This window comes from Maniola jurtina, chromosome 9 (assembly GCF_905333055.1).
Source record: "Maniola jurtina chromosome 9, ilManJurt1.1, whole genome shotgun sequence".
NCBI lineage: Eukaryota > Metazoa > Arthropoda > Insecta > Lepidoptera > Nymphalidae > Maniola > Maniola jurtina.
Genome location: NC_060037.1, coordinates 6,864,327 through 6,886,792, shown reverse-complemented (window position 1 = coordinate 6,886,792; position 22,466 = coordinate 6,864,327). Strand labels below are relative to the sequence as shown.

At 37.6% G+C, this 22,466-nt stretch overlaps 1 protein-coding gene across 1 annotated transcript; it reads left to right on the top strand.

Moving 5' to 3' along the window:
- Positions 1-1,847: 1,847 nt before the first annotated feature.
- Positions 1,848-21,636, top strand: LOC123868232 (dipeptidase 1-like). The gene is made up of 2 exons (XM_045910662.1): positions 1,848-2,262; positions 19,942-21,636. The coding sequence occupies exons 1-2, from the start codon at positions 2,107-2,109 to the stop codon at positions 21,283-21,285; spliced, it is 1,500 nt and encodes a 499-aa protein (XP_045766618.1). The 5' UTR covers positions 1,848-2,106; the 3' UTR covers positions 21,286-21,636.
- The last annotated feature ends 830 nt before the right edge of the window (positions 21,637-22,466 follow it).

Here is a 22,466-nt window from a genome sequence, read left to right as displayed (position 1 = left end):
CGGACATAGGTATTAGTTTCTAGAATAAGTCTGCAAAATTTCATGGACTTTGGTTGCTTAATATTCAAATGAAATTGGAACTACGTTTGTATGAAGCGAGTGACGGAGACATAGCGCTCGCGTAGCACATGCTACGCATATGCTACGAGTACAGTGGTAAATTGACACGCAAAATTCAAATGATATGCAATTGTAATATTCTTTTTTCTTTGTTTGATTATTTTTGCTCTTTTTGAGAATTTCATTATGGAGCGTAGAAATCATGGAGGTCAAGATAAATAAAACTCAAAAAGATAAGAACGCTTTGAATTTAAAAAAATAATTAAATTTAACTAAATTTTGGACTGTATCGTCACTTATCACCAAATGAGATCGTAATCAAGACCTAACATGTAATCGAATTCAAAAGATAACTACATTTTATGCTAACTATAACATGTTGATTGAGTTTTTAACGGATTTTGACGTATTTTCAGTCTACGTAGCGCTAGCGTAGCACATGCTACGCGTATGCTACGAGTACGGTGATTGATTGACACTGCAGAAGCAAAATGCCAAATATGGAATTTCAATATTCTTTTTTCTTTGATTGATTATATTATTATTTAAATTCAATTTAAGTATTTCAATTTAATTCTATTATTGAATTATTTTATTATAACTTTTGTGCAACTTCGTGCGCATGGATTTAGATTTTTTTAAATTCCAGGGTCCCTTTGTTTTCCCGGATTAAAAGATACCTACTTGGGCCCAAATGAAGGCTTCCAAAGTTGGCCCATTGGTTTCAATGTTAAACTCGGCTAGTACAATTAGATGATATGCACACACATACAGAAAACCTACATCGTCGTATTCCTCATTGCTAACGGTACGACCCTTTCCATTACTTACATAATAGTATGATTGTGGTGGTACCTATCACACCTATTCATTATTGGCGAGTAAGCTCCAACTCGAGCAAATTTAATGTTGAAGTCTATTTTGAATTCCTTTTGCCTTAATTATCGTTTTATTTTAGCTTTGTCCTGGTAACCAGAGAACGCCAATTAACCTACATTTCACAGGCTACTAAGTTTAAGAGACAAGGATTTCTTTCCAATTTTTATTTTGTAGTGTTATCAAAGTCTACGAGAAATTTTCATTACTAGATAAGTTTTGACTATTTGATTCTGTATCTGCAAGTATATTTACATTATAATATTAATAACAAAAATATTTTTCCCCATAAAGCACGCATAGAAGTTATAGAGACGCGGCGCAAGGTTTCTTGGATTATGTATGTAGTAATTAGGCGTAAAAATCTATGGTGTATCACTTAGACCAATAAGATTAAATACATTTAATACGTTTTGTTTATTATGTTGTATATTTTTTGTAAATATAAATTTTTCGAAGAAGTTTATTTTATTGTATTTTTTTTTTAGATTTTCTTAAAATAGTCTATGGAGATTTTTTGGTTGAAATAATATTGGGTGTATAGGTTGCATTTTAGTAAAGTTAAAGTCTTGATGAATATATATTCTTAATGCTTTATTTGACAAAGCACCAAAATTATTATATGGCACGGTATCTTATATATATTCAACAATATTTCAAATGAGTCCTATACTTTTTTGTTTTGGCTATCTACCTGCGAGACGTAAATTGAAGTTGAGGATTGTGCGTCTGAAAGATTTGGCCGGTGGTCGGCGTTGCAGGGTGTGCAGGGTGTGCAGGGAGCGGAGGCGACTCGGCGCGGCGCGCGGTGGGCGGCAGCAGGCTGTCACGTGGAGCTCGGGGCGCCGGCGCGGCCGGGCCGCCCGGGCGCTCGGCCGGGCTCGCGGCCGCGGCATTACCCTGCCGGCAGCCGGCCAGCTCGCTATGCGCGTCGCCGTGCGGTCAGCTGCGCCCGCCGCGGCCGGAGCGACCCGGGCCCGCCGAGAGCTCCGCGCCGCCGCCGGCGCCCCGCTGCGTTGAGTGGGAGCTGCATGGTGAGGCGAGCCGCGCGGGGGGCGGGGCGGCAGGTGGCTCCGCGCAGGTGCGGCCCGCGCACGGGCCCCGGTCGCAGTAGCAGCGCGCGGAGGCGCGGGCACGCCGCGGCGCGCGCCCGCCCGCCTGCTCGCGCTCATGGAGCCGCCCTGGGAGATCGAACTCGAGCTCCGGAGGCACATCGAGAACTGCGCGTGCACCTGCGACCACATGGGCTACGGGAACTACATGGACTACCAGGTGGCGCCGGCTCACGCCTGCCTGTGCCGGGCTATCACGTCTCCGCATGCCCACGTACGTGTCGAATATTCGCGCCCTCTCTCATACCCGCATGCTATCGTGGCCCGATAGGGGTCTCCTCCACGCTGATCTGTTTGTAGTGCTCACATGTCATCCATAGTGTATACCTTGTGTTGTTGTATCATGAATATCAGTTAATTGTATGTGATATTAAAAAGTTTTTACATACTACTACAGCCATTTGTATATTTTTATTCCTAGTTATTTGTTAATTGTAGTTTGTTAATTGCTGTTAATTTGTAATTAATTACCAGCTCCGTTAAAAAATTTAATCCATATTTTTTTAATTTTGTAAAATATTGTTCGTAAAAAGATTAAAACATAAAACTGTAATGTAGGTAACTCTAATTCAAGGCGACTAATGGTTTTTCTCTTATCGTAACAGTAACTTTTTAATTAAAACGAGAATTACATTTCGAATGCAATAAAGTTCTGCATTTACAGAGATGTTCAAATTCCTCACTAGGTTAAGGACTTTGATGAATGAGTCATATTTCTCAGCATCCCTGACATATTCATCCGCTTGCGTAATGATAGAATCATTTGTTTCTTTTGCAATAAATATTAGTTTTAATATATTAAAAAGATCATAATATTTTTGTTACAGTATTGTAAAAATTAATTCATTATTGCTGACTCACGAGGCAGTCGATGAGTGTCTTTTCACAGAAATCTTTAACTTTAAGTATTTTTCCATCCCCATAGTAATGTTTGTCACACACATGGTGATAAACGCGCACACATATTAACCCAAATCTTACCTATTACAACATAATAATAATTATACTTCGGCTATGCATGTTACTCGTTGACCTATAATGTTGAAATATTTCACAAAGGTAGATCGTCGTATTTTAGAAAATAGGTCGAAGAACAGTAACAGTAAAATTAGGAACACGACGAGAGTGAAAATATATCGAAGCCTCTCTGCAGCTCAAGCGTGTTTGTTTGTATAGTGATAACCGGGTTTTATAGTCAGCGAAGATTGAGGGGTCTATGTAAAGGTATCAAAACAAGTGTAAATTAAAAATTTATAACACCCCCGACGATCCAAAGTATTTGAGTTTTCCAAAACATCATTTTCAAATAAATAATTATGTATTTAGGCAACGTCCATCTTGACAGCTTGACATTTGTCTATTGACATAATATTATGAACCTAACGGTTATCTAACCTTCTTTTCTACAAGAAAACTAGAAAAGAGCTGATAACTCTTAAACGGCTGAACCAATTTTTTTAGATTATAGCTAAGAACACTCTCGATCAAGCCACCTTTCAAACAAAAAAAAACTAAATTAAAATCGGTTCATTCGTTTAGGCGCTACGATGCCACAGACAGATACACAGATACACAGATACACAGATACACAGACACACAGATACACACGTCAAACTTATAACACCCCTCTTTTTGGGTCGGGGGTTAATAAACATAAACACATTGATACGCGTATATGGGTCTTCCCGCGAATATCAAATTTAATTTGGTTTTTGGCAATTTGTAAACTAATACGGCAACGTAGGCTTATGGCATTTTAATTGCGCCAATGGCAGTATCATCCTCACAGGTTTATATTAAAACTTTACTTGAAATTATCCAGTTTAAGAAATTAGTCCAGTTTAATAAAACGTGGTGAAAACGTTTTGGTTAAGACATCGGCCTCCCATTCGGGGAGTCCGGGGTTCAAGCCGAGCACGCAACTCTAACTTTACGGACTCTAACTCATGCAACTTTTCGGAGATATGTGTGTTTTGAGCAATAAAATATCACTTGCTTTAACGGTGAAAGAAAACATCGTGAGGAAACCAGGCTACCTAAGAGTTCTTGATAATGTACTCAAAGATGCGTGAAATCTGCAGCCTATCCGTACTTGGCCAGCGTGGTAGACTATGGATAAATCTTTCTCATTCAGAGAGCGGACCCATGCTCAGTAGTTAAAGGGTGATAGATTGATCATGATCACATGATGATGTACCTAAGACAGTATTTAAATAATGTAGTTTTTAAAAACAAAAAAGTTTAGGTACCTATATCTATACATATAATAAAATTGTAGAAAAGTGGTGTCTGTACAATGGAAATATATATAAAAAAAAGTAGCAGGGGTTGTTATTATATCGATGCCGAACCCGAAATTGTAATTAATTTTTTTTTGTCTGTTTGTCTGTTTGTCTGTTTGTCTGTTTGTCTGTGTGTTTGTGCACGCTAATCTCAGAAACGGCTTATTCGATTTAGATACGGTTTTCACTAATATATTGTAGTAAGCTTCAGTTAGGATTTAGTGTTTATTTCATGTCAATCGGTTCATAAATAAAAAAGTTATGTCAATTTAAAGAATCACGGCGCCTCGCGCCTGAGCGTCCGTGGCTATATAAAGCGCGAAAAGTCACTATTCCACGCGAACGAAGTCGCGGGCACAGCTAGTTCAACAATAAAATTCGTAGCATTCATGGCACGATATTTTATTCTCGGTAAAGTCGCGGTCCGTTATAACATTTTTTTCTTGTAGGGAAGACGTATTATAATAATAATGAGAGCTTTCAAGAAAGCCTCAACAGAAAACGCTGCGTTCTTAAGTACCGGTACAATTTAGAATTTTCTTTGAAGATCGAAATATTTTCCACTCGGGATTTTGTAAAGGTAAAAATTACTTTGCACGGTATGTTCGACGAACTCTCAAAATTTTACGTTATGTAACAACAAATAACAGATGTAAAAAGCTAATCACATCACACTAATATTATAAAGGTGAAAGTTTGTATGTGTGTGTGTGTGTGTGTGTGTTTGTTACTCCTTCACGCAAAAACTACTGGACGGATTTGGTTGAAATTTGGAATGGAGATAGATAATATCCAGGATTAGCACATAGGCTACTTTTTATCCCGGAAAATCAAAGAGTTCCCACGGGATTTCAAAAAACTTAAATCCACGCGGACGAAGTCGCGGGCATCATCTAGTTTCTACATAAACCTTAATTATTTTTCTTCCAGGTGAACAAATTTACTCATAGTCAATGTCAATGTATTAGTTGCACTGTAGAGACTAAACATTCTGCAGATTCTTTAATTATTGTTTAAAATGTTTAGTCTATACAGAGAAAGCAAAAACATGATGTATGAGAATTTTTTGAAAAAAAGTTGTTATTTTGCTCCGAGACAATTCTGAAAATGAGCAAAGCGAGTGGTTCAAAGATATAATCCTCAGCATAGCGAGCAATACAAAGGCACGAGCGCAAATAAATTTGCAGCCGTGCAAAACACACAACTTTTCATCTTACTACAGCAAGGAAAACGCTAGATGATTGATACAAGAAGCGCCAGTACCTCCAGTATTGGCACCATTGCTTACTTTCCACGCTAACGGTTAAAATTACCACTTTCCACACAGACATCGACAAAGAAATCCTTTCCGCGCGAGTGAGATGAAAAAACTTTTATTAACTCAATTCCATCATTTCAAACCACAACATTTTCTCCAAAAGCAAGTTTTGAGCATTATAAACAAAACCTCGTCAACACATCAGGACCTACCTACAATAGTAATAACGTTTTCAGTCAAAAGTTTGCAAAGTCACAACCATCAATCGTGGTTTTTGTCAGCCAATGTCGTAGACAAAGGAATGTAAATGATACATTTAATAACATGACACAATTTGTAGGTAGTATGTATCAGGTAACTGTAAAATATTATACACATAGATATATTTTGTACTACTCACTTTCGGTTTCAGTAACAAAATAACAAATGAAAATATTGCAGATTCAAACCATATTTAATGCCGTGGAAATAATAAATTCATTTCCAGTTTGTCTATATAGGCATTTGGGTGAACAAAAATTTCTCATTTCTTTTCATATATCTGCTATAGGATCCGATTGTCGGAAACTGCTTTTTTCCATTTGGTGATTGAAGCGCTCATAATATCTAAAGAAACAATCTTTAAGGTAACCGTATATAGCAATGATCATAAATAAAACGGAAAACGGCAAACTTGGTCAGAGAATAAAAGTAGGCAAAAAATTACAATTTGCAAGAAATAAACTTGAGAGCCTCAGAGCAGACCTCGTGGCCACAACTCGCAACTCTTTATCATACTTATATTTTGCCTGCTATTTAGGTTGAAAAGAATATTAAGTACTTACTTTTAAGCATTATTATTCATATGGTTATTTGAACTGTACCTTATGTGAATCACACGTTTTAAAAATTTTTGTCTGTTTGTTTGAACGGTCTAATCTTCGGAATGGCTGAAGAGAGGATTAACAAAGGAGTAACATAGGCTACTTTTTAACCGACTTTCAAAAAAAGGAAGAGTTGCGTTTTTCTACGTTGGTACATACCTGCACAGAGATTTCTGGACCGATTTGAGTTATATTTTTTTAATCGATAGAGACACTTTGCGGCACTATCCCATAAAAAATTTGCATGCCAACTCTTCAACCTGATGCTGCAAAGGATCTGGCCACCAAAACTGATGGGATCTGGATGGGATTTAGAAACTGTCGGTTATAAATTGATACTGTAGATACCTACCAAATAAAGACATTATTTGGACCCATTCCTTTATCGTGGTGACCCCTCTGGATTTTTAAAAACCTGAATCCACGCGGGTGAAGCCGCGGGCTTTATCTAGTTGGTTTGAAATATAATTAAGTAAAGGCAGATATCGTACTTAATTCTTTAACCCAAATGAATACTAAATATCTATTTCATAAAGGAATATGAGAGGCACGATATGTTACTTCCATCGGCACTATTTTTCCTTTAGAGGTTTTTTACAAAGGAAGAGGGGCGAAGGTAGATATAGATACATCATTGTCTCCAAGCAAGATAAAAACTTTTACGGATAACAGTTAAACGAATCGAGTTTCTTCTTTGCAATTGAATGAACAAAGTTATGCTGATAAAAGTTTTACTGATTCTAAGATCAACAATATACTAAGTAGGTATATGATAATGTATTGTTCTAATTAAGAAGAAATCTGAGTTTGTTTTGTGTATAAGAAAATCTTGAAATTAATATACCTAATCATTAGAAGGTTTTCATTCGTTTTATATAATTGGCCGTGTTTGGCTTAATAATATTTCTGGTGAAAGAAATGAGCTGTTATCAACCTATCACCAGCTCACTATTGAGCACTGGTCTCCTTTCAGAATGAGAAGGGCTTGGTGACAGTCTACTACATTGTCTTAATGTGGATTAGTAGACTTCTCACACCTATGATAATATTATGGAGAACTCTCAGGCATGCAGGTTTCCTTGTGAAAATTTTCCTTCTTTGTTATGTAAGTGATATTTAATTGCTTAACAAGTGTCAATTAAAAATTTATTACACCCCCAACAAGTGGAGGTTACAGTAACTAGAAAAGAGCTGATAACTTTCAAACGGCTGAACCGATTTTCTTGGATTATAGCTAAGAACACTCTCGATCAAGCCACCTTTCAAACAAAAATAAACTAAATTGAAATCGGTTCATTAGTTTAGGAGCTACGATGCTACAGACAGATACACAGATACACACGTTACACTTATAAAACCCCCTCTGTTTGGATGGGGGGGTTAAATAGTATGTAACTTCGAAAAGTTAGAGGCCGGGATCGAATCCGCGACACCCGAATAGGAGGCCAACGTCTTACCACTTGGCTATCACAGCTCTGTGAAATGTATAATATCTATGTAAAATTCATACTTTCGGAGATTCTATCACACTATTACAAATCTCATATTGAATTGTCATTCAAGTTTTACTAACTTGAATGGAGCGCTTAGCTTCCTCTTTTCTAATTGGTACGGCTGAAGACTTAGGGAGTGCAACGCCCTACCGGCGTCTTTATTTCCTGATTCTAACTAAGCAGTGAAGCTTAACACCATTGAATTATTTAATAAAATCACATTTCCTTTGCATTCATTACTTACTAGCCGTATATCCGATGTGATTTCTTCCCATCTATTTAATCCCCTTGGGAAGATTTTTTTCTAGGTTTTAATTTGAACGTGATAAATTAAAGGTCATTATGCCAGGTAAAATTTTGAATTTCGATTCATTCTCAGAAAATGTGAATTAACCCTTAAGGATGAATTTTCAAACAGTATTTCTTCGTAAACTGTGCCTATGTTATGAGGAACTGCTGTAAAAAGTTTTATGCTTTTAGACCAACCGGTGCGTTGTCTATTAGTTATTCTAAGTTAGAGCTATTATGTAGACTCCATTCTATATCGATGACTAGTTTTATTAATAAACCAGGAATTTATATTTAAGGTTTTTGTAAGTATGTAGCTATAACTTCCATTTTTACATATTTCAAAATAAACCTCGTTAAAAAAGAATCGTTGATAAAATTTACATTAACATGTATAATTTACTAAATTGACTCCTTAAAGACGCCACATAGGTGTTTAGCGAAAGATATAATCGCACAAAAGGGATGTTAAGATACCGTTAAGTTCCAGAATATACGCAGAATAAAGACTGGATAAACTTTTAACGGCCGTACGGAGTATTTCTTTGAACCTTAAAATTTTACAAGAATAACAGTTTTTTGTGGTTCTTTTGAAACCAAAAAAGTAAAATCGTAAGTTTTTAGTTTCTCTTACTTCGAGAAGATCTACACGTCGTATGTAAGTATATAATATGCAAATGTAGGAAAAGAATAATTTGAAACACACACTTCAAACAGTAGGTAATAAAATAATAATAATTAATACAGCCTACTTATTTATTTAGTATTTAGTAGAAAAAGTTCCAAAAAATATTCATAAATATTCAACAGTTGTTGTTTGAATATAAGAGCCTTTTATTCTTGTTTAAATGATAACGCTATTATGCTAAACTACCTATTTTCTTAAGATGAGATTCTTAAGGGCTATATCCAACATAATAGCTAACGATCGTTTGAATTACTGGATTATAAAATGCAATTATCACTCAAAAAAGTTGAGCCCACATCTATACATATAATAAAATTGTAGAAAAGTGGTGTCTGTACAATGGAAATATATAAAAAAAAGTAGCAGGGGTTGTTATTATATCGATGCCGAACCCGAAATCGTAATTAATATTTTTTTTGTCTGTTTGTCTGTTTGTCTGTCTGTTTGTCTGTGTGTTTGTGCACGCTAATCTCAGAAACGGCTTATTCGATTTAGATACGGTTTTCACTAATATATTGTAGTAAGCTTCACTTAGGATTTAGTGTTTATTTCATGTCAATCGGTTCATAAATAAAAAAGTTATGTCAATTTAAAGAATCACGGCGCCTCGCGCCTGAGCGTCCGTGGCTATATAAAGCGCGAAAAGTCACTATTCCACGCGAACGAAGTCGCGGGCACAGCTAGTTATATTATAATAATATATCTACGTGGAAATCCTACAAAGGAATGTAATAAAAAGTACTAAACCTATGCTAAAGTAAAAATACTGGATAGGGATATCATGTGAGTTAACGTAGTACTGTTATATTGTATTCCGTGCTCGTAATATCTACTACTACTACTACTACTATAACGCCGGCTACATACGATCAAGTTAACCGGACAAGTTTGCAGTCCAGTAAGCTTGACGGTGAATGGCTATCAGTTGACTGGACACTGCTTCATGTCCGCTGCAAACTCGATGAAACGAAATTATAGACCGTAAAAGTAACTCTGCGGAGAGGCCCTCATTGTAAAAGGAGCAGGGGAAACCACTGGCAAGATGGGTAGATGAGATCAAAAGAACAGCTGGGCCGAAAAGGTACCGAATACCACAGGACCGAGATTAATAGACATCTTTGGAGGAGGCCTTTACCCAACCTGGGGTTCTTGCATAAATAATAACAATAATTTACCTAACAATACTACCAACTAAATTATCAGCTTAACTAACCAAATAACAAAAACAAGTGTAAATTAAACATTTATAACACCCCCGACAAGTGAAGGTTACAGTAACTAGAAAAGAGCTGATAACTTTCAAACGTCTGAACCGATTTTCTTGGATGATAGCTAAGAACACTCTTGATCAAGTCACCTTTCAAACAAAAAAACTAAATTAAAATCGGTTCAATTAGTTTAGGAGCTACGATGCCACAGACAGATACACAGATACACAGATACACACGTCAAACTTATAACACCCCTCTTTTTGGGTCGGGGGTTAAAAACATTTAAACTATTGTGAAATGTAAGAAAATTTATTTATTTATATTACATACCTACTATATATTATATAATAACTACATGCATGTTCTTTCTACATACATACTTCATAGCGCGAAGAGATGACACAATAAAGAGAAACAAAGCTGAACTGAATAAAAGCAGTAGGTATAAATTTCTATTCATGTTGTGTGTCTTTGAATATGAAACATTATTATGATTTTTAATCTCGAGTTCAATAAATATAGGCCAAGAAGTTTTTCGTATTGTATTTTACGCTATAATTGTTGGGACTCGTGAATCGGAATATCGCAATGTCTTCTTTTGTTAAAAGAATGTGGTAGGTACTTACTCGTAGATAGACGTAGCGTTTTTGCCAGAACAAGTATCTTCTTTCATTCTACTGTTCTTATTATCATACACTAGCTGATGCCTGCGACTTCGTTCGCGTAGATTTAACTTTTTCAAAATCCCGCGGGCACTCTTTGATTTGCAGGATAAAAAGTAGCCTATGTGTTAATCCAGGGAATCTATCTCCATTCCAAACCTCAGCCAAATCCGTACAGTAGTTTTTGGGTGATTGAGTAACAAACATCCATACATCCACACTTTCACATATTTAACCTAATATTAGTAGGATTAGGATAACGGAAACACTTTTTCAAGTTAACTATATATGTACTTTAGATTTAGGACTAGAATTATTTATTAACCGACTTCAAAAAAGGAGGAGGTTCTCAATTCGTCGGAATCTTTTTTTTTATTTTCCATGTATGTTGGAGATTAGGTACTCGAAGACGCCTGGACCGATTTAGGGTTTTTTTTTTGTCAAAAATGTCTCATCAGTCATCACTAAAAATCAGTTCTGACTTGCGTTCACATGACGCTCCTGCTGTTATCAACGCCAAAATAGCGAAAATCAAGTTGCTTATCGTCGGCAATCGTAAGTCCAGCGTACGAAGTAGTAGTAGAGGTCGATGTACATAATGCAGACTCTCAAATGTTATTTTGTCAATTTTGTTCTATTATGTACTTGTTGTATTGTTACAAAAAAAATAAAAATATTTTTGTGATGCTCATGATTATAGAAGCGCTCCCGTATGCTTCATTAAGGTAGCCCGTCTAATTTTAAAGATGACCTACTTTTGAAAAATTCGTTCATCTAAAAAAGCTTTGTAACTTTAAAAATATCTCTCTATCATTATGAAAGGAGGTAATTTATACTTATGTATCCTAATTTGTACATAGAATAATTTTACCATTGTTTGTTTTGCACGAATATTGGTAAAAGTACCTACCTTAAGTATTAAAACTTTAGAAAAAAAAATTATGAATAAGTATATTATTCTCGGTTTATAATAAAACTACTAAACTAATTCTGTGCTTACATTAAATTATTTTAGAAAAATTAATCGGGGAAAGCTTTATTATGGATTTCGACAGCGTGGATTAGCTTTTGCTGTCCATCCGTCGCGTCCGTATCTCGTGAACCGTAATACTTAAAGTTGAAATTACACAACGTGTAACCCTCTGTCAGACGACTTTAAAATTAAAAAATTTAAAAGTGTCTGGCAGAGGTTTGCCACTATTCAGTATCTACCAATGCATGACGTGATTTCTAATACTATTCCGAAGAAAATATATAAAAAAATAGAATTTATACTTTGACGTAAGATTTTTTACACCTTTATTATCTCCCAAAGCCATCATGATCGAAACTTCATAGTCGCTGATCGTTCCTCCCTGTGTTAGGGACAATACGCAGATAAACTTTTCAGCTTTTATAAAATAACGAAGATCTGGCACGCGCTGGCTCTTATTCCATCTGTATTAGACCATTTTTATGACGCGGGCTATCTCAAAAACTAAACTTGTTAGGAATACGAAATTTCGGTATATTACGAGTATGTATTTAAACAACAAATGCTGGAAAACCAAAACAAACGAACAATGTTTATCTTTTTCTTTCAGGGTAATTGCGATGTTCTTGCTCGGAGAACATATATTTCATACATCCAAAATTATGTACGGAACCCTAAAAGAACGAGGCCCAATTAGCACTTGACCGAATTTTTTATATTCTAAGCCTATTGTTATTCTAAGCCTTCACTTCCGTCTGTACTCTGTACGTCTGTCAGTGGGGTGTTTCTCATGAACCGTAAGAGGTAAAGAGTTGAAATTTTCAGAGTGTATTTCTATTGTCGCTATAACAACAAACAATAACAACATTAAAATTGCTAACATGCTAATTAAAAAAATTAAAAAAGTTTTATTTCTTGTACGAAGATACGGAACCCTTCATGTGCGGCTCCGACTCGTAATTGATTGTTTTTTTTTGTGTTCGATGTTTGTGCTGAAGTGGCATCATGCCGTGATTATGAACAGTATGTTACTGGTCCGTGCCAAAAACCCCGTCCGTAGAACTCGGAGAGCTCAATATATACGTAAAAGCTTGTTCCTTTGGGTGAATCTGAAATAAATTACGAGCGAGTGGTCGAAAGGAAACTCTGAGCATAAATTTGTAATTCAATTCAATCTTTTCAAGAATCCGAGAAAAAAACACGTTCTCAATAAGTAGATTCCATTTGTTTTACTTTTATTGTTGTAGGATTACCTAACCCTTTTCCTTTCCTCTTAACACAGAGGTTTGTAAAATGCTTAACCTAATACTTATCAAATAGGTTAGTAATACCTATTACACAATTTAAAAATATCAAACATTTATAAAAATCTGGGTTCTGATTCCGTTAACGGGGCTTGACAGACGACAAACAGCCAACGAAGCCAGATAGGCAACGAAGTGATCCCATGAGGTTTCCGTTTTTGTTTTGGAGATACGGAACCCTAAAAATACCTACACATGCCTATTGCATGCTGCTATAGTACCTAATTCATATAATATTATATAGAGAACGATCTTTATGTATGGTATGTAGACATGCAGCGCTATGTACCTATGTATGATATGATTTTCCAGTCTTTAGACTTCAGAAACAGAATTCAAGATATTCCATCAATAGAATGAATAATATTTCGAGAAATCTCATTAAAAGTTAATAATTTTTCTTACAATTAATAAATTAAAATAATATAAATCAAATTAATATAATATTTTAAATTGTTTACCCTACTATTTATTTACATAAATAAATCCCAAGTACAACCTCTCTAATCTGCATGCCTAAGTCAGCTAAATTGTGCTAATGTTTCTCCATAACTTGAGCTCTCAACGCATAAAATATTTACAAATAGTTTAGCAGTTAACACCTAGTCTCTTGAGAGTGCTAACTTGGGACATCTTCATTACGTAACAGCTACCGAAATGACAAGGCTTACATGAACATGACCTATTACTACAAACGAAGCATTGCACAAAGCTGCATCCACATAAATGATCACTGCTATCTCTGTACTAAATATAACAGACTAGGCATATAATATGACTTCATCTTCATCTACACGCACAAAACGTTTTGCGTCTTCATTCCTCATACGCATGGCTAAGGTTTGGAATACTCTTCCGCGATCTGTGTTTCCTACCAATTACAATCCGGGTATCTTTAAAACAAGAGTGAATAGGCACCTTCTAGGTAAACGCGTCCCATCTTAGACCACATCATCACTTTCCATCAGGTGTGATTGTGGTCAAGCGCTTACCTATAGTGAATAAAAAAAAAAAAAAAGATTTAGATTTTAAAAAGTTCCGTGGGATCTCTTATTTTCCGGAATGAACCTGGGCGCGTTTGGAACCCTCGCAGCTTTAATTTTAAGTTTACGTAATTAATTATCATCATTACATCTTACAAACTCAGCAACTGACCATCAAAAATCCAGACCATCTGTAAAAAAAGTGTACAATTGGGTACCAATTTGAAAAAATGATTTGATTTTGAAATTTTGAAATCCTATGTTTGACGCTACAATTTGCGCATAATTTCGTCAAAATCGAAGAGGTGACAGACAGACTTTTTGCATTTCAATAATATTAGTATCATGTTAGTATGGTCTGGTGGATTATCATAGATATTTTTTATGTTTATCTACTACTCTTTGAGATTTCCTATCATCCCCTAATCGGTTGAGTAAAAAAAAGTGTAAAGGAATAAAAAGTCGTCTACGTAATAGGTCCATCTCCAGAAGCAATCTACATATTGTTGAAATCGGTTAAATCCGAATGGGCTGTGAGAAGGTGAATGGTGAAGGTTTTATGAAGAAGATCGACATACAGTTTTGCATTTTTGGTATAAGATATTGATAATGCTATCTTTTTACTCATTTCATAAAGTAGGATATTTCAATAAACATTCATGTATCGTTCTTATCGTTTTACAAAAAGTTCCCAGCTAAGGAATTTTTAAAACGCTCTTAGAGCTCTGTAAAGTTATGTTTTTACACTTGCTAGTAGGTCCTTACTTACACTCGATTTTTTATTTATATATCGACATCGGAGGCAGATATGGAAATTGCTGTAAATATTATGGGGTGCCGGAAGCGCTTTTGTTTCGTTAAGAGCATTTTCCGCAGTAGGTAAGCTTCTTGTAAACGTGTATTGTATAGTCAGGCTTTTGATATAGTAGATAAATCGTTTTCAATTAAGCATAGCATTCATTAAGGCCCGTTCGGTTCATGGAGCATCCAGGTCTGTTGTATAAGGAGCGGTGCGGAAGGATGGCTAGCTGTAAGGTAACAATGGGGGCGCAGATTTCACGCAACATTATGCCGGCCGCGGGGGCAGGCAGTCGTGGGCCCGTGTCTAGCCTGCAGGGAATCGATGCAGGCCCGCCCGCCCCTCGCTTGCCTTGTCGTGTTTTCGAAACTTTCCCGTTGGTCTGCTTCTCCCGCAACGAGCCTCCAAGTTTTGCGCGTAAATATTACTTATCTTAATTCTCCAAGGTGACATACATTCTGCTACCCACTTTGCATTAGTTCAGTTTGAAAAAAGCTCTTTCGCAGCTGCCAAAGTAAATGTTCAGTTGTTAGAACTAAGTGAAAAGTTTACGTAGTACACCCGAGCGACGATCCTTATTGTTTGCATCGCATCGGAGCTTTTTTATATATTTCGTACACGACTATCCCTGTTAAGCATTGAGATCGTGAGTTTTCCGGTTCATATTTTTAAATCTGGCTATTTTATGCGTTGAAATGATAACAAGGAGGACAAAGTTAAAAAAAACCGGCCAAGTGAAAGTCGGACACTCACATAAAGGGTTCCCTGTGATCGTACAAGATAGACCCTAACACTTTTATGAAGAACACTGCAAGTTTTTGATGTACAAAAATCACGGTTTTCGCGTTTTTCCCTTTACTTGTGTTTATAAGACCTACCTACCTGCCTTTCATGATTCTAGATTAACGGGGGAACAGACAGACAGGCAGACAGACAGACAACAAAGTGATCCTATAAGGGTTTCTTTTTTCTTCTTGAGGTACGATAAAATAACTACTACTACTAAATGACTACTAAAGTAAACTAGACACATTACAGTACGCATTGAAGTGAAACAATCTAAAATTATTATAAACAACGTTGTGAACTAGCTTCCTTTCCGGAACAGTACTTGCGCGCTAGAATCTATACGTATAACGTACCTACTACTTAATATTATAAAGAAAGAGTGCGAACTTTGTGAGTTTGTGGAGGGTAATCTCCGAAACGACTGTACCTATTTGAAAAATTCTTTCGCCATTTGAAAAGTAGACTGTGGGTGATTATAGGCTATATATTATTAATGTATATAGTTATATATAAGATAATTGTTAAGCCCCGGTGAAGTCGGGGCAAATCGCTATTAGAAGATAAAATATATTTTCTTTCAGAAACGATAGTTGGTACCTACGTCAGAAACAGAATCCGTTAAGTCCGAGCAAATTATTGTTAGCAATTAGAACGAAACGAACGCGGGCCTAGTGATCGAGGGAAAACCACCCTCCGAAACGTCTTTCTGTTTTATATAGATACAGCTACATTTAAGAGAGGCATTGGCGGTATTCAAGCGAATAGTTTCCGACGTTTACGGGAAAACGTGAAATAACTTAGGTAATGAACTAAGTAAATGTTATATTGGTTTCTTCGGCTTTGAATCCTGGGAAATATTTAATTTACGTCAATAATCACGAATATCAAAAGATTTAGAATTATTCAAAATGAGATCAAGTCAAAAATATTTTTACTTTTAACCCCCGACCTAAAAAGATGGGTGTTATAAGTTTGACGTGTGTATCTGTGTATCTGTCTGTGGCATCGTAGCTCCTAAACGAATGAACCGATTTTAATTTAGTTTTTTTTTGTTTGAAAGGTGGCTTGATCGAGAGTCTTCTTAGCTATAATCGAAGAAAATCGGTTCAGCCGTTTGAAAGTTATCAACTCTTTTCTATTACTTACCTATTGTAAATTGTACTTAGACAAGTGTAAATTAAAAATTTGTAACACCCCCGACAAGTGAAGGTTACAGTAACTACAAAAGAGCTGATAACTTTCAAACAGCTGAACCGATTTTCCTAAATTATGGCTAAGAACACTCTCGATCAAGCCACCTTTGAAATAAAAAAACTAAATTAAAATCGGTTCATTAGTTTAGGAGCTACGATGCCACAGACAGATACAGAGATACACACGTCAAACTTATAACACCCCTCTTTTTTGGTCGGGGGTTAATAAGACGAGTAAGTGAATAGTAGATACCTATCTAGTGATGAGGTAATTGTGAAGTTCAAGCAACAATAGAAAAAAATAGAAATTAGGTAGGTTACTTTTGGATTTTCATTTTATTAAAGAAGACAGATAACAGAAAATTATTGTATGAAAAGCAAATTGTGATTGGCGTTATTTACGCTGGATATAAAATATTGAATTTTTGGCAGACTTATTTGCATCGTAATTGAGAGTTTCGATTATTCATGTTTTATTCGTAAAAATCAATCCGTTTCCAGGTTTACGTTATTGAGCTCAAGGTTTGATTGAACTTTAATAAAAAACAAATTGAACTTTAAAGATGTAATTTTATTCAGATTTTAAGAAAACATTCTTCATAAGTTTTCCTTCTATATTAAGTATATATTTTTAGGGTTCCGTACATCGGGTTTTTTTCGTACTTCTTCACACTCGTAGCATGCGCGTAGAATATGCTACGTAGCGCTACGTTAACTGAAAATGCGTCCAAAATTTGTTGTATCCAATGATATATACATATATCATATATGTATATAATTATTATCTAAAAAGTCCGTAAAAATAGAAACGTCATCATCACCATCATCAACCTATATCGGCTCACTACTGAGCATTGGTCTCCTGTCAGAACGAGAAGGGTATAAGCACAGTCCACCACGCTGGCCAAATGTGGATTGGCAGACTTCACATGATCACATCACCTTTGAGAACATTATGGAGAACTCTCAGCCATGCAGGTGTCTCCACGATGTTTTCCTTCACCGTTAAAATAAATAATAATATGTAAAATTTACATATTTAAAACCCACATTACTTGGTAAAGTTTGAGGTGCGTGCCAATCGAACTCTGGACTCACCAAATAGGAGGCAGATGTCTTAATCAATGTAGTTAGGAATCAGTTTAGCTTAGTGTTACCACTAGGTGACTAGGCTATCATTACTTAAAAAAAAAAGATGAAAAACTATAACCCGACTACGGAAAACTCCGTAAAAATACAAACGTCATCATCACCATCATCAACCTATGGCCGGCTCAATTTATGGAAAAATGAGACAACTTGAACCCGACTTGGTACAAGTAAAATAAACTAAAAAAGAAAGAAACAAGATAGGTGCTTAGTGCTATCATCATCTTGAGTAAGATTCAATTCAAATGCCGTTGTCGTGCGTATTTCTTATCCTTGATTGACGGCATCCCCAATGATTTTATTTGTCTACCAAAGAATGTTTTCTTTTTGCCGTCGACAACGCACGACATACATACATACATAGATTGCTAAAACCATAACCCTTCCTTTCGGCTTTACCGTAGTCGGGTAAAAAAAATACAGACATAGAGTACAAAAATACAGACCGCTACCGTATTTTATGGTAAAAGTAAAATCACCGTTATTGTTCCAAAAACAATAAACGTGATGAAATTTGCTTAGTGAGCACTCGGCTAAAGTGAAATCCCGGGCAGCGCTGTTTGCGCCAGTCCCTCTGTAAATGGGTCACAGGCTGCTTGGGTTCAGTTGCGAGCCCTGCCTGTGCAGCGCGTGTGTGTCTTCTGCATTATTGAACACGAGGCGAATTATTGTCATGCTACTGACCTATCGGTTATAAATACAGCTGTTGGACCTACCTATCTGTCATATTCATTCAAACGCGTTGAATTTCTGAAAATTCTTTCTTAGTACCATTATAAGTTACTAGCTGATTCTGAATCTTTAAAATTTTCTTCTCTCTTTGATTTTGCGGGATAAAAGTGGCCTATGTCACTCTCTAGGTTTTAAATTATAACCATGCAAAAAATCACGTCGATCCGTTGCTCCGTTGCGGCGTGATTGAAGGACAAAGCAACAAACACTTTCTTATTTACAAATATGGGTAATGATTCGTTACGCATTTTATTTTACGTTAACCCGCTTCCATCTTTAGACTGCATCATCACTTACCACCAGGTGAAATATCAGTCAAGGTCTAACTTGTATATGTATAAAAACAAAAACAGTAACATCTAAGATATTATAAAATTCAAGATCCAAAGCAATGCTCTTTTGTGCGATAATTATTGTGTGTACGTAGTAGACGCGCTCGCACAAATATCTCGCTCGTTTTGACACCTACGAACGCGCTTCGAAAAATAGCGGCCCGTTTCAAAGGTCCTACCTAAAAGCACATGAGTAGATATTAAAAGATGTGATAAAAGTCTTAACCAAAAATGATTTTTTTCTGTACCTATCGTCATAAAAACATATCATCCATATAAAGAAGTATATAGGATTTATGTACCATCCAAATATGTAGAAGTAAATCAGAACTTAACCATGAATTCCATTAAATAATAATTACAACAGCAGATGCACAATTTTGTTATTGCGCATTCTGTTGATGTGAAATCTCGGCGAGACGGGGCGCGGGCCGCACGCCAGTTCCCTCTGTAAATGGGTCACAGACTATTTAGGTTCCAGCCCGAGACCCCTGCCTGATATCATGCGATGCGATGAACAATTGAACACTAGGTAATAATTATTATCCAACGTGTTTCTACATTAATTCTTATACCTACCTAGGACATGGTTTTGAATACATTTATGTGTTCGAGCAGCACATATTATAATAATAGGTACCTACTGTTTACTGTGGTGTCTGCTTATTTTCTTCGAATTAAAATATTTATTCATGAAATAATGAGACTAGACACCGAATCGATCCATCCTTTGATATTAGTATGGTCTTCAAACGAGCACATTGGATAGAATTACCTATAACGCATATTATATACTTAGTCAGAATGTCGTAGTATCATCTGGACGTTTTCATAGAAGCTACCTATCGGATTTGCCTCCAATCAAATGTTTAGTTTCTGTTTTTATTGTTGCAGGCGGCAGTACCGGAGGGCATGACTTTTCCTGGTTCACTGCCAGATGTTGCCGAGAGATGTGGACGATGGGCGCCGGATTCGTTATCAGCATCCGCATCAGGGAGCTCTGACGAAAAGCCCACGCCGCGGCGACCGCGCTGGCGCATTGCCCTGGCAGCGCTGGTGGTGCTGGCCGCGCTCGGGGCCGCTCTGGCACTGCCACTCGCGCTCGGCGGCGGGGGACGCGCAACGCCCGAACAGAGGTTGACAACTATTCGGCGCATGTTACGTGATTCGCCGCTCGTCGATGGCCACAACGACTTAGCATGGAATGTTCGGAAATTTCTACATAATAAAATTGGAGATTTTAATTTAAGTGCCGGTTTGGAAGGTTTGGAGCCGTGGGCCCGCTCGCGCTGGTCTCACACGGATATCCCGCGGCTGAGGGACGGGCAGGTCGGCGCGCAGTTCTGGTCGGCGTACGTACCGTGCGGCGCCCGAGACAAGGACGCCGTGCAGTTGGCACTCGAACAGATGGATGTCATAAAGAGAATAGTGGATATGAACGCTGCACATCTCGCTTTAGTCACTGATGCTACAGAGTTGCTAGATGCGCATCGTGAAGGAAGAATTGCTTCTTTGATAGGAGTGGAAGGTGGCCATGCCCTGGGCGATTCTTTAGCGGTTCTCCGTGCTTTTTATAATCTCGGTGCTCGATATCTTACGGTGACTCATACATGTGATACGCGATGGGCGCGCGCCGCTGGCACCTCAGGTGGACTCACAGAGTTCGGACGCGCCGTGGTTCGTGAAATGAATCGTCTGGGTATGATCGTGGACCTTTCGCATGCCGGCGAAGAGACAGCGCGCGACGCTCTGGAAATGTCACAGGCACCTGTAGTATTTTCTCATTCGGGAGCCGCCGCAATTTGTAATTCTTCTAGAAATGTACCAGACGAGCTGTTGCGTATGATCGCTGCGAACGGAGGCGTGGTGATGATTAATTTCTACGCAAAACTCGTCACGTGCGGCGAGCGCGCGACCGTAGAGGACGTCGTAGCGCACATCAACCACGTCCGGAGCGTAGCCGGCGTGGAGCACGTGGGGCTGGGCGCGGGGTACGACGGCATCGACGCGCCGCCCGAGGGGCTCGAGGACGTGTCGCGCTACCCGCACCTGCTGGCCGAGCTGCTGCGCGACCCCGCGTGGAGCGAGGACGACGTGCGCAAGCTGGCCGGCATGAACGTGGTGCGCGTGCTGCGGCACGTGGAGCGCGTGCGCGACCAGTGGCGGCGCGCCGCCGTGCTGCCGGGCGAGGAGACGCCGGGCGCGCGGCGCGGTGAGTGCGCGTACGGGCCCGCGTGACGCAGGCTGCGAGCCGCGCGCTTCCGCGGCCCCCCTCGTACTGCTCAATATTGACATTTGTTGACCGTAGTTATACATGTATATTAGTGTCCAAATGTGATTTAGAGATTAAAGTAATCTTTACCTGACCTCGATGCACAAATTGTTTAGCTAAGGAGCCGCGCGTGCTGGGTAGTTCGTCGACGTCGGCCCGCGGCCCGGCCGCTGAACTCTTCTCCATCCACGCACACGACTTCGTTGACGAAAGCCCAACGCGATCCGCGATTTATATGATGTGAGTCAAGATTTAATAAAAAGGATTATAAAAATTAAAAAGGAATAATGTGTTTATAGAAAAATAAATATTCTTTATTTATAATGTGTATTTTAATTTACCCAACTCCTCTATGTTATAAAATTACCTACAAATACAATATCTGAATTTGATATCAGTACCTAGATGGGAAGGAACTATGTAGTAACCGATTTTTCGAATCTCCTTACATCTTTTAATAAATAATAATCGGGGCCGATATCATCAGGGTTGAGGAGTTGTAACTTGGAGTCCAAGGCTTTGCTTGGTACCTACAATATTACTAATTCACTCTGAACACTTCCTAAATCTTGATAACTTAGGCGGGTAGTAACTCTGCAGGATCAGAATTAAGGAGTTGGATCCAGAAATTTTTATGAGACCACCACGGAAACTTCTACAGTCGATTAAAAAAAAAATTGCAAATTGGTCTAGAAACCTCGAAAAAATCGGTGTACACATTAATGTATGTAACATTAAAAAAACAGGCTGAATTGAGAACCACCCCCTTTTTGAAAGTCAGTTTTTATTACCAAATTTTTATATATGACGCTATTTTTATAGCGTCATATATAAAAATTTGGTTTTCTAATTAAAAATATAGACGAGATTCGATCCTGGGCACGCACCTCTATTTAAATGTTATTTGCATTAATGGTGAAGGAAATCACCTCGAGGAAACCTGCATGTTTGAGAGTTCTTCATAATGTTATCAAAAGTGTGTGAAATTTATCAATCCGCACTTGGCCAACTTGGTGGCATTCTCTTTCTGTAGGAGTAGGTAGTGTTGGAAGGCTATGATGATGATGATTCCTCTATTCACAAAACACTATGGCAACTTTTTCATGTCATAAAAGTGCGATTTAAAAAATCTAGGACTATTTTATGT